Genomic DNA, 12,903 nt, shown 5'->3' with positions numbered 1-12,903 from the left:
ATGGGAGGACACTGATTCAGCCATACTAGAATATGGGGATTTAAGCTAACAACCCAGTACTCCAGTTTAACTGGTTGATGGATGATATCTTTAAAATAGTTTGGCAGAATAATATAATTAAAGCAACGTTTTAAAACTGGTTGCACAACAGACAATCATAAGGATAAGAATTTATTGCTGGAGCTATTTCTGTGTTCGGAAGACATGATTAATTAAGGTTTCTTAATAAGGTCCAAGCACTTAGTATAAATCACAGTGAATGCAGTACATTTAACGGCAAGAGTTACAATAAGGAGAAATAAAAAGTAAGGCTTTATCAGCACGGGAGATGCAAGTAAGACTTTCGTCTCAACTAAAGCATGTTTTTGAATTCTTTTGGAGGTCCTCGAAGATAACCTTGGGTGATGCTCTGCTGATGTTTGACGCCTTTAGTTACACATCAGGTAGATACTGAAAGAATTGTCTGTAAAAGCATTTACACATCAATCCTAACGAGGAGGGTGAATTGGAATAGGGACCCGCTTGAACCCTACACTGGCATAACTTGGAGCTACGCCAGCATAAGGGCAGTTTACGCTGGCTCAGGGCCAGCTCTTATACTAGGCAAACTAGGTGATTGCCTAAGGTGCCAACCTTCTGGGCCGCTGAACTGAGTCCCCCCCCCCCCGGTGTGACTTGGAGGTGTTATCAGTGCAAGGGGGGGCTCCAGAAGTTAGCCATGCCTTGGGTGCCAGACAATCTAGGGCCGGCCCTGCTCAGGGCACTAGTGGTGCTGCGCTACTGAGTCTCACTGGCACTGGAGCGCTGCAGCCACATGCCAGTGTAGCAGTGGCACAAACCTCACTGCCAGCCTTCTGGTCCCCCACCCCGTACCTTCCCTGGGCCTATTATGGCAGCACCAAGTCACACTGAACACAGTGTCTCTCCCTCCTGAACCTAGCAGTTGTGGGGGTGAACAGCAGACCCCCCCCCCCCACTGAACACAGTGTCTCTCCCTCCTGAACCTAGCAGTTGTGGGGGTGAACAGCAGACCCCCCCCCCACTGAACACAGTGTCTCTCCCTCCTGAACCTAGCAGTTGTGGGGGTGAACAGCAGACCCCCCCCCCACTGAACACAGTGTCTCTCCCTCCTGAACCTAGCAGTTGTGGGGGTGAACAGCAGATGCATGTGGATGCCATACACCAGACGGTGTCCGAGGTAGCTGCCAGGGGAAAGAGGACCACCATGACAGCTGTGGACAAGGTTGCATGCCTAGCCAGGTGGCAACTCCCCCATGGCCCAAACTCTGAGTGGGCAACAAGTACCACCAACCTATGAGCTGGGTGATTCTGCATGTGGCTGCACCCTTTCCTGCCCAGGAACAATATGTTCTGAAGGTGCTAACATCCTTCCTCTTTCATTACAGGGAGGGGCTGATGGAACGGGGTGTCAAACTAATTTGTTATGAGGGCCGGATCTGACATAAATGAAACCTTGTCGGGCTGAGCCATGTGTGTCATAAAAGGTAATGCCAGATAGAGAAGATATAAATTTTATAAAGGACATAAACAAACAAAGATATTAAAAAAAACACCTTAAGATAAAAAAAACTTAAAAGATTAGCATTCTTGCAATATATATTTTATTGAACAGTCTCTGAGAACTGACACCTCTTGCTCTGAATTATTGCATCGAAACCTGGAGACACTGTGCTGTAGCAATCTGGAGAATGCTGTTGAGATGTTGTTCAGGGGTGTACCTGTAATTTGCAAACCTACTATTGATATTCATTACAGAAATCTCATGGTCAGTGCTTTGAGCCTAGGACCCAGGATGGCTGGGTATTGTTAGCTTTTGTACATAAATTATTTTGCGTGCTACTTGGAGCTACGCCAGCATAAGGGCGTAGAACATGTGGAGGCATCATGACAGAGTGAGGGCTATATGTCTACAAAACTATAGTCTTCCCAGAAAAATAATGGCAACTCCTATGAGGCTGTGCGAGAATAGAGAGACAGCCATGTATCGTGAGTTTTTCAGGTGTCGATTCAACACACCTACACACCAGAGTCCAGAAGCACCTACATAAGGCACAAGCCTTGGTGAGTCAGGGCCCATTCATGAGAGGCAACTGATAAAATGGTCTCTGGCCCATAAAAGCCAGAATAGCAGTCCAGTCCTAATGAGAGTTATATCCATCTAAGTCCATTGAAGTCAATGGCCATAAAAAGGTATAACTCTGTTTAGGATTGCGATATAAATTTTGCAGTTTGCTGCAGCAAAAACAACAATCCTTTTGCACCTTCAAGACTAATGCAGTCACCCCTCTGGGAAACGTATGTATGTAATTTTCCTTTTTCAAAATGAAGGCAATTTCAAATCATTTTCTAGACTATAAAATGAACTGTGTAAATTCATCCATATTCTCCACAATTATTTATACAAAATATAATTAGGATGAACACTCACATTACTTTTCAATCATGCTGATTGATATTTTATGTCCCCTTCAATTAATCTGGATATGTACAATTTTCCATTTTTATGATTTACATGCAGCACTGATTATAATCCTCTAAGGAGACGGCTTTTAAAAATCAATGTTCAAAATTGCTACACACGGAGGAGAAAGGGAGAAAGTGCTGCTGTAAGCTATTGCATATCTAATAGAAATGGATTTATGGCCCTATCCTCATATTTCCCTCTTATTAAATCATTAAAGAGGCACTGCGAGCTCAATGCACACTGGGGAAAATGTGTGTGTGTACACATATATCTGCGTAAAGTTTCAGTATTTCAAAAAGTAATTTTAAAGATTCCAAAATAACATGAAGCTGAAATTGTACCTAATGTACAGAAAACAGTATAATAATATGATTATAGGCTGGGCTTTTTTTGAGCAGGGACGCAGTTCCGGCTGGTTTGGTGTTGGGATGCATGGCCTAATATGCAAATGAGTTCCTGCTGGGATTTTTCTACAAAAAAGGCCCGTATGAAACAATGGTAATGTCAGGGGTGTGGCCTAATTTGCAAATAGTCCCTGCTGGGTTTTTCCCTAGATAAAACCTCTCTGTGTTATTCAAGGGGCCTTTAAGATCATCTAAGAGCATTCCCTTTGGCTACATAAGCAAAAGGTGATTATGACTGCAATTCCAAGGACACTTCCCTGGAAACTGAATAACATGGGACTTACTTCTGGACAAAAGGCTGTAGTACTTCAGTCCAAGCTCTGCTCATGACCTGAGTTTGATCCTGGTGGAAGCCGGGTTCAGGTAGCTGGCTCTAGGTTGACTCAGCCTTCCATATTTCTGAGATTGGTGAAATGAGTACCTAGCTTGCTGGAAGTAAAGTATGGATGAGTGGGGAAGGCAATGGCAAACCACCCCGTAAAAAAGTCTGCTGTGGAAATGTTGTGAAAGAAGCATCACCCCAGAGTCAGAAACGACTGGTGCTTGCACAGGGGGTTACCTTTACCTTTTACTTCTGGACAGAACTAGTTAGGCTTGTTTTATGCCCTTCTGTAGACAGTGGCCACTCCATCTGGTAAGGTTGTTTGTTTATGTCATTTATAGTCCGCCTTTCTCACTGTGACTCCAAGTGGATCACACAGCATGAGACAATTAAATTAAGAGGAATGAGGCATCCAATAAACAATCCAGCGAGGTTTGGGTTCCATCAATCTGAAAGCAGAGCAGAAAACAAAGCATAAGCATTAATGCATCCTATAAAACTATGCAGAAATCACACAGCAGGATCATAACATCTCTGCCTACTGCACCCCGTCCAGCTACTCAGGAAACTTACTTCTGAGTCCTGATGGGCACTTGACCAAAACCATTTCCCAGCCCTCAAAGCCCATTAAGAGGACATCTATAATCAAGGAAAGGACAGATTGCAGGTGTCCCTTTAATGGGCTTTGAGTGTTGGGAAATGGTTTCATTTCAAGGGCCCATCAGGACTTAGAAGGGACAAACTTCCTGCGTAGCTGCAGGGGATGGGGCAGATGGAGCCATGACTGTGTGAAAAGAATGTGCCATTGTGATGACAGAGAAAGAGACAAGGTTGTGAGTTGGAGTTGGCTGAAGCATCTTCAGATGGGTCTCTTTTTAGAATGTGATGTGGGGTTGCAGATCCGGTGACCTGTAGGTGTGCCTACATGTGCATTCTATAAAATAAACAAAATGTAAATTAAGAAAATATTACACAATGCCATGACTCCAATGCACAAACACTCTCCTTCAAAGAGAATCAGTCCAGGTCATGTGCAATCACTGGGACCCAGGGACTTTTTTTGTAGAAAAAGCCCAGTAGGAACTCATTTGTATAATAGGCCACACCCCCTGATGTCACCACCGCTTCTCACTGGGCTTTTTTTGTAGTAAAAGCCCAGCAGGAACTTATTTCCATATTAGGCCACACCCCCTGATGCTAAGCCTGCCAGAATTGCATTCCTGCTCAAAAAACACCCTGCTGGGACCAATTCATGAAAGCTGGGCATGTGTAACAGCTTTTCTTTAAATTGTATACCCAGCGCTTTTTTCTTTTTTTTTTTTAAGCAGGAACGCAGTTCCAGCTGTTTTGGTGTCATAGGGTGTGGCCTACTATGCAAATAAGTCCCTGCTGGGCATTTTCTACAAAAAAGTCCTGTGTGAAAGAATGGTGACCTCAGGGGGTCTGACCTAATATGCAAATGAGTTAATGCTGGGCTCTTTCTACCCAAAAAGTCGTGTGTATACCACTTTGGTTGCGAGGCAGAAACATATATTAAATGATACCTTACTACTTAAGGAAGCACTAGTGAGGAGGAGATGAAGGCTAGGCCATAGCTGACTATCAGCAAGCCCCAATATCTTCTTGCAACCATGTCCTTTGCATCTTGGGACCATGGCTCAATGGTAGAGCATCTGCTTTGCACAGAAGGTCCCAGGTTCAATCCGTGATAGCTCCAGTTAAAAGGATCACATATAACAAGGGGTGTGAAAAATCTTGACTTAAGACACAGGACAGCTACTGCCAGCCAGAGTAGCCAATACCTACCTTGGAAGATGAACTTATACAAAGTATAAGGCAGTTTCATGTGAGACACAACTGAGGATCCAGCAAATATCCAGGATGAGGATTGTGTTGGACAATAAGACTTCCTTTGCTCATAATTAAAGGTAAAGGTAGTCTCCTGTACAAGCACCAGTCGCTTCTGACTCTGGGATGACGTTGCTTTCACAACGTTTTCATGGCAGACTTTTTGCGGGGTGGTTTGCCATTGCCTTCCCCAGTCATCTACACTCCACCCGCCCCCCCCCCCCAGCAAGCTGGGGACTCATTTTACCGACCTTGGAAGGATGGAAGGCTGAGTCGGCCTGAGCTGGCTACCTGAAACCAGCTTCTGCCAGAATTGAACTCAGGTCATGAGCAGAATTCAGACTGCACTACTGCACCTTTACCACTCTGCATCACTGGGCTCTTATCATTAATCTTATCGTTGCTCATCATTAATCCACTGTAACTCATCATACAAAGGAATGGTGCAGAGTACACAGCAGACTGAGGGAAAAGAAGATGAGGGAAAGGTAGGTGACAAAGGAGAAGGACAGAGGAGAAAGAAAAAATGGGCGAAAGTAGATAATAGGGGACAGGGCTATAAAGAAAGCATGCAACACTGAAGATAGGGATGTCAAACTTAATGTTTTGCAGCTTGATAAGGCCTTTGGTGGTCCCCAGGGTGGAGCACAGCACCTTTACCATACACTTCAACGTTTAGAACTTCCGAGCTAACAGCTCTCAAATGCTAGGTTAGCATTATCACCCAGAGAGCCGCTGTTAAAACAGTTCCAGCTTGCTGTTGAAATTATCTAGTGTGCCTGAGGCAGGCTTGCAGCAACGGCTGTGTTCCTCACACAGGGAAAACAAGGCAAACCTTAGGAAGAGGACTTTCAGAGACTGGGCACGAGGCAGTCTCTAGGGCAGAGTGTAAATTTGCATTAGAAGTATTTGGAGCACCCCTTGCTCTTGTTCCTTTTTCACTGCAGGCAAGAGGATCACAAACATCGCTAGGTCTGCAGTGCTTCTCTCCTCTCCGTTAATTCAGAGGTGCCTGCTGGAACCGGCATCAATTTCCCTGTCTGTTGCAATGCTCTGCACCAACCATCTGCAGCTGGGATTCCCAAGGTGGGTGAATTTCCGGGAGGGTGAATGCCACGTGTGCCATTACCATTGTATGGTAGGAGTAGAAAGAAGGAGGAGTCTGTAACAGAGACTAAACCCATCTTCCACCTATATTTTAATGCATGTTTTTCTAATGGCAAACTAGAACAATGTATATGGCAAACTAGAACGATGAGCCCACCTCGGTGGGGTAGGGCGGGATATAAATCAAATAAAATAAATAAATAAATAATAAAATATTAAAATATTTATGTTACATGTTAAAAGGTAAATTACATGTTAAAAGGTAAATTAGTTGGACAGGAAAACTTATGGGAAAGAAATGCTCTCATTTTGACCCAGGCTTGTTAGCAATAGAATAATTAACACATTCTCACATTCTGACATGTTACTGTTTTATTGGTTTCCCACGCTAATGCAGCCCAGATCAAAGGTTCTCTTAACTTGTTAATTTTACTATTCTGCTATTGGGTTTTAACTTTGCACCACTTTGCATTCTAAATCCCACCAGTTATATGTAGCTCTGCCTACTGTACCTCATTCCTCATCTGATGAAGTGTGCTTAGAGCACACGAAAGCTTACATTCTGAATAAAAGTTTGTTGGTCTTAAAAGTGCTACTTGACTCCTGCTTTGTAATAGAAACAGATCCCCTCAAAAGAGAGTGAAGCAAACAAAAAGAGAAGCCATTGAGCTACGAGGGTGCTAAGAAATCTACGTAATGCAGAAAGACGAGATAATGTGCGCTGAGTTGTAGACAAGAGAGAAATAAAAACATAGCCATAGATGGAAATAGGGATACCAGCCTCCAAAGGGACCTGGGTATCCCTTGAGATTACAGGCCATCTCCAGATTATGGAAATCAGTTCACTTGGAGAAAATGGCTGCTTTGGAGGGTGGACTCTATGGCACTGAAGCCTCCTGAGGTCCTTGTCTTCCCAGGCGCTGGCCAGCACCCTAGGCAATCATAGGGCTGCCAAGGCCCTCGTCTGGGCAGGGAACCTCCCACCTGGGAGGTTCCCAACCCGCTGGCCCACATTGGGCCGGTGGGGGAATCTCCCCCAACATCGCTGGTGCGATGACATCACCCAGAAATGGCGCCATCATGCTAGCGATGTTGCGCAGTGGCTACTCTAGGTGTTTATAGGAAAACTCTATGGTTTTCCCGGATGCTCTATTGTACTGTAGAGGGGAAACTCTACAGTGCAATAGGTAAGTCCCCTGCCGGAGGCTCCAAGGGTCTTGGCAATCACCTAGTTTGCCGAGTGGCGGGGCTGACACTGCCCCCAAATCTCCAAGTTCCCCAGCTTGGATCTGGCAACCCCACCTGCTCATCCTTCACCATTAGCCAGGCGGAACCTTGGGACCCTTGACAGACATGTTGGGAGGAGGAAGAACAGAGAGAGTCTTCAGGGACGGGGTGCAGAGGGTGTGCTAAGGGGTGGCAAAAGAGGGATGGGCAATGAGTGGCTTGTGATAGTATCAAGAACAGCCGGAACCTATAGGAGACAAAGAGGGTTAACAGAGAGCGCATTTGAAATAAAATGCCCATGTTGCATTCCCATGGTCAGTGTAGCAAGGTGGACTTCTTGAGTTAGGAAAGACAAAGCACAAAGTTGCTCTCGGAATGATCTGAGCTACGCGCCCTTCATCCAACCAATGTTTCTCAACCTCATTAATCTGCTGCCGCCACCACTACAATAGCCATCGCTCTGCAAGACCATTTTCGCACACAGTTTACCTCGCAGTCACAATCCTGTTCCCTCCGCAGCGTCTGGTCAGATTTCCCACCATCTGCGCCGAAGTTACAGGAAGTGCCGCGGCTTTTGCGTAGCAAACTTAAACCGCTAAAACCCAGTTTACGTTTGCTACGCAAAAGCCGCAGCACTTCCTGTAACTCCGGCGCCGATGGTGGGAAATCTGACAGACGCTGCGGAGGGAACAGGATTGTGACTGCGAGGTAAGCTGTGTGCGAAAACGGTACAAGTCAGATGTGCTGGATGAAAATAAAACCTATTTTCTCAGGGAACTTCAGCCAAGATCACACTGAACCAGACGGTCATTCTGACATGCTGATAGATCCACGTGAGCAGCCATGTTGATCGGAAGCAATAGAACAAAGTGGGAGTCCAGCAGCATCTCTGAGACCATGCTGTTACTGTGGTAGATGGGAGTTACAAGCGCTGGGTTCAGAGTAGACAAATCTGCACAGGTCAGGGGCTGTAGGGCTGCATTCCATGCACATTAATGTGATACTTCTTGCCATTGAGCTTTGAATAAATAGGCATAGGATTGCGGTGTTATTAGGCAGAGGACCGGGGCAAACTCACTGGGATTTGTTTCTTAGTAAACGTTGTGCCGCACAACTGCAATTGTAAGAAAGAGTCCCTGGAAAACACCACAATGCTTGGAATAGTTGAAGGCGGCAGGAAAAGAGGAAGATGGGTTGACCCAATAAAGGAAGCCACAGCCTTCTGTTTGAGAGACCTGAGCAAGACTGTTAATGATAGAGCTCATTCATTAATTTATAGCTCGTTAATTCCTTTGGAGATCATTAATTCATATGGCTGCCCTAAGTTGGAGGTGGCTTGAAAGCATGCACCCAAAGATCATGAAGCGAGTGGTTTTTAACCAAACCTTTCTCCACAACCACTCATGATTGCTGAAGTTCAAATCACTTGTGGATTAACACTAAAACAAGACATATAAGGATGCAGGTTTATGCATAACAAAAGTCGATATTCACAGTAGATGTTGCTAAGCTTGAAACTATTTGAGTCCCCAGAGAGTTCAACAACTTTGCATAGGGTTGCTGACTCTGAGATGAGAAATTCCTGGAGATTCGGGGGTGGAGCCTGGGAAAGACTGGGTTTCAGGGGTAGGAGGGACCTACCATAGAGTGTACCCTCCAAAGCTTCTCCAGGAGAATTGATCTCTGTAGTCTGGAGATCTGTTGTAATTCTGGGAGTTCTCCAAGTATCACTCGGAGGCTGGTAACCCAAACTTTATGGCCCCATCATTATAGTAAACGGGTTGTTTTGTATTCCCTTAGGCTTCAGAACAACTATTTTATCAACATGCACTCCCCCCTGTTTATTGTTTTTAAAAAAATAAATAAATAACGAAGTAATTAAATAAATAAAATTGTTTGGCACAGTTTCCTTCCTTTCCTCACCAGCCCTATAATTTCTGTTCTCTTTTCGCTTAAGCCCTCACTCCCTTCTTTCCCCCCTCAAAGTGTACATTTTTTTAAAGCAACATTTTAAATTACAGGGTTACTAAATGTCCTCTTTTTTTTTGTGTGTGTGTGGCTATCTAGCCTCTGTTTAAACACCTCCAAGGAAGGAGAGCCCACCACCTCCTGAACAGGCTTCCTCAGGAGATGGTGTGCTCTCCTTCTTTGGAGATTTTTAAACAGAGGCCAGATGGCCATCTGACAGCAATGAGGATCCTGTAAATTTAAGGGACAGTATTTGTGAATGTTCTGCATTGTGCAGGGGGTTGGACTAGATGACTCTGAAGTTCCCTTCCAACTTTATGATTCTTTTATCCTCTTTTGGGTGCTTTTAAAAAATGATGGAAATGTCCTCTTTTGGGGTCGGAAGGTTGGGAATATTCCCAGTAAACAGCAATTATCACATCTTAAATAGTAACATGAGATTCAAAAAATGAGATTTGTCATAGCGATCACCACTTGTTTCAAGTAGTCAGGCAGAAAATATATTTTCTTTTCTTTTTTGCTTTTTGAAATATGGTAACCCTATTTAATAAATTGTAAAGTTAACAGAAGGTAGCACTCTAAAGTGGTTCAGAATCATATAATAGCTGAAAACGCCATTCGCCTCCCGCCACAGCACGTGGAGCAAACCGCATGTACCGGCATTGGTTGCCCTGCCTGACAGTTTCCCGCTCTCCGCCCCGCGGCAATTTGATTCATTGGTCGCCAGGACAAAATCTGCCCCGCCCCTTAGTCTGACAGACCTCAGCCATTGGGAGGAGTGAGGGAAGCACCCCGCCCTCCTTGTCAAGATGCCTTCGGATTGGTTTGGATTGCCGGCAAATTAAGCTCGGCTATTAGTTGCTTCGGGACAGTCTCCTTTTCCGCGATTGGCTGGGCAGCGCCACAGGCCCCTCCCCTCCCTGCAGAAAGAGGGGGGTAACATCGAAGAGAACGGCAGTTGGCAACGGCCCGGCTGCGAGGTGGGGGAACGGCTTTTCCTGAAGGTTCTAAAGCGGCGGTTTCGCTGCCTGGCTTTAAAAAATAACGGTCGTGGCACGAGGCGCGGCGGTTGGCGCTGAGGCGGCGCGAGTGAGGGGAGGGAAAAAAGACGCGCCTCAAGTCGTGAGGAGCCGACGCCGCTTTCTGGGAAGGAGACTGAGATGAGGCGCCGCTTCTGAGCTTCCCCGACGGCGGCGCCCCGCTTCGGCTCCTCAGCCGCGATGGTATTGCGTGAGGAGAAGGGACAACCGTCGTCGTCGGTGGGGCGCCGGCGACGAGGCGGGTCGCGGCTGCCTTCCCCCTGAAGCGCGCCAGCCATGGAGGAACGGCTGAGCCCTCGGTGGCTCCTGCTGCCGCCGCTCCTGGCGCTCCTCTGCCTCTTGGTTCTCTACCAATATGCCGGCCCCAGCGGGGGCTGCCCCAGCGCGCCTCCGCAGCCCCCGCCAGCCTCCCCCTGCGACCCCCGCTTCTCCCCGGCGGCTGGCGGGAACCCTGCGGCGCGGTGGCACCCGCACCGGGAAGCTCTCCTCTCCTGGGCCCTGCCGGGGTCCCGCAAGCCCCCCTTCGGCCTCTCGGAGCTGTGCCGCCGCGTGCGCTTCGACATGCGCGGCCGCGACGTGATGGTTTTCCTGCACATCCAGAAGACGGGCGGCACCACCTTCGGCCGCCACCTGGTGCGAAACATCCGCCTCGAGCGGCCCTGCGACTGCCGCGCCGGGCAGAAGAAGTGCACCTGCCACCGGCCGGGCGAGAGCGGAGGAGGCGGCCGCGGCGGAGCCCTCGGGGCGGCCGACAAGGGCGATACGTGGCTCTTCTCGCGCTTCTCCACCGGCTGGAGCTGCGGGCTGCACGCCGACTGGACCGAGCTCACCAGCTGCGTGCCCGCCGCCATGGAGCGCCGAGGGGGATGTCCGGCCAACCGCACCCTCAGGTGAGCCGCCCGGGCAGCTGCTGCCCCGGTGGGAAGGGTGCATTGGAACGTGTATGGACATATGAGGCTGCCTCATACTGAATCAGACCCTGGGGCGGTCAAAGCCAGTATTGTCTACTCAGGCTGGCAGCGGCTCTCCAGGGTCTCAAGCGGAGGTTTTTCATGCTTATTTTCCTGGCGTCTTTTTAGCGGGAGATGTGGGGGATTCAACCTGGGACCATCTGCTTACCAAGCAGATGCTCTAGCACTGAGCCACCACAGCCCCTCCCCAAACATATGAAGCTGCCTTCTACTGAATCAGACCCTCGGTCTGTCAAAGCCAGTATTGTCTACTCAGGCTGGCAGCGGCTCTACAGGGTCTCAAGCTGAGGTTTTTCATGCTTATTTTCCTGGCACCTTTTTAGCCGGAGATGTGGGGGATTCAACCTGGGACCATCTGCTTACCACGCAGATGCTCTAGCACTGAGCCACCACAGCCCCTCCCCAAACATATGAAGCTGCCTTCTACTGAATCAGACCCTCGGTCTGTCAAAGTCAGTATTGTCTACTCAGACTGGCAGCGGCTCTCCAGGGTCTCAAGCTGAGGTTTTTCATGCCTACTTGCCTGGAGCCTTTTTAGCTGCAGATGTCGGGGATTGAACCTGGGACCTTCTGCTTACCCAAGCAGATGCTTTACCACTGAGCCACTGTCCCTTCATTTGAATGGGGGCATTTGGCAAAAGGAGTGGGTGATGTCCAATAGTCCCTCTAAGCTGCAGAATCTTGTGAGCAAAAATTCTGCTTTGTGGGCTGCTGACATTAATGTTATGAGCTGCTGCATAAATCAGTGTGCTCTGGCGTTATCTTTCCTGAGCTAAGACTAAAATGTGTGAGCTGGAGCTGAAAATCTGTGAGCTAGCTCACAACAACTTAGCTTAGAGGGAACGCTGGTGGTGTCCAATACTCCCTCTAAGCCGCAGAGTCTTGCAAGCAAAAATCCTGTTTTGTGACTTACTGGCATTAAAGTTGTGAGCTATGCATAAATTAGTTTGCTCTGGGGCTATTTTTTCTGGGCTATGAAAAAAAAAAGTGTGAGTTGGAGGCTAAAAAACTGAGCTTGCTCACACTAACTCAGCTTAGAGGGACTGCTGGTGGTGTCCTTAAACTCAAGAGCTGCTGGGATCTTCAGCCACCCCAGGAGTGATTTATGCTATAAAAATCCAGGCGAGCCAGTAGCCTGGAGCATTTTTTGCTAGCCACTGGCCCATCTAGGATGCAGCAAAGCATGGAAGAATGGAGTAACGCTCTTCCAGTTTAAAGTTCTCTGCTGCCTGGAGGGGGTTTTGGATTAGTTATACTTACTCAGCCTTGTGGGTAATAAGTTTTGGTTTGAACAGTGACTTTCCTAATGTGTCAAATTTCTTTCCTTAAAGTAGAGCAATGTGCAATTAAAAAAAATCATAATCTCAACACTTCGGGGTTGGAAGCTTCGTTAAGTGTTGGCTCAAATGTATCTGGCATTTTTAAGGCATGTGAATGACCCCCTGAAATACGCAGCACATGGGTGGAATGCTGCATTTGTTTGGGCTGATGGGGGGGGGGAGGAGGCTTCTGAATGTTTACAGCTGCTGTT

At 47.4% G+C, this 12,903-nt stretch overlaps 1 protein-coding gene across 1 annotated transcript in view; it reads left to right on the top strand.

Annotated features, from left to right (window-relative positions):
* The first annotated feature begins 10,677 nt into the window (after positions 1–10,677).
* The window catches only part of HS6ST3 (heparan sulfate 6-O-sulfotransferase 3), a 369,536-nt gene continuing 367,310 nt past the window's right edge, over positions 10,678–12,903 (top strand). The window contains exon 1 of the mRNA XM_060235234.1: positions 10,678–11,291. Coding sequence (XP_060091217.1) covers positions 10,678–11,291 — 614 coding nt within the window. The remainder of the gene's footprint in view (positions 11,292–12,903) is intronic.

This window comes from Heteronotia binoei, chromosome 3 (assembly GCF_032191835.1).
Source record: "Heteronotia binoei isolate CCM8104 ecotype False Entrance Well chromosome 3, APGP_CSIRO_Hbin_v1, whole genome shotgun sequence".
Classification (NCBI taxonomy): Eukaryota; Metazoa; Chordata; class Lepidosauria; order Squamata; family Gekkonidae; genus Heteronotia; species Heteronotia binoei.
This window is presented reverse-complemented; position numbering and strand designations above follow the sequence as displayed.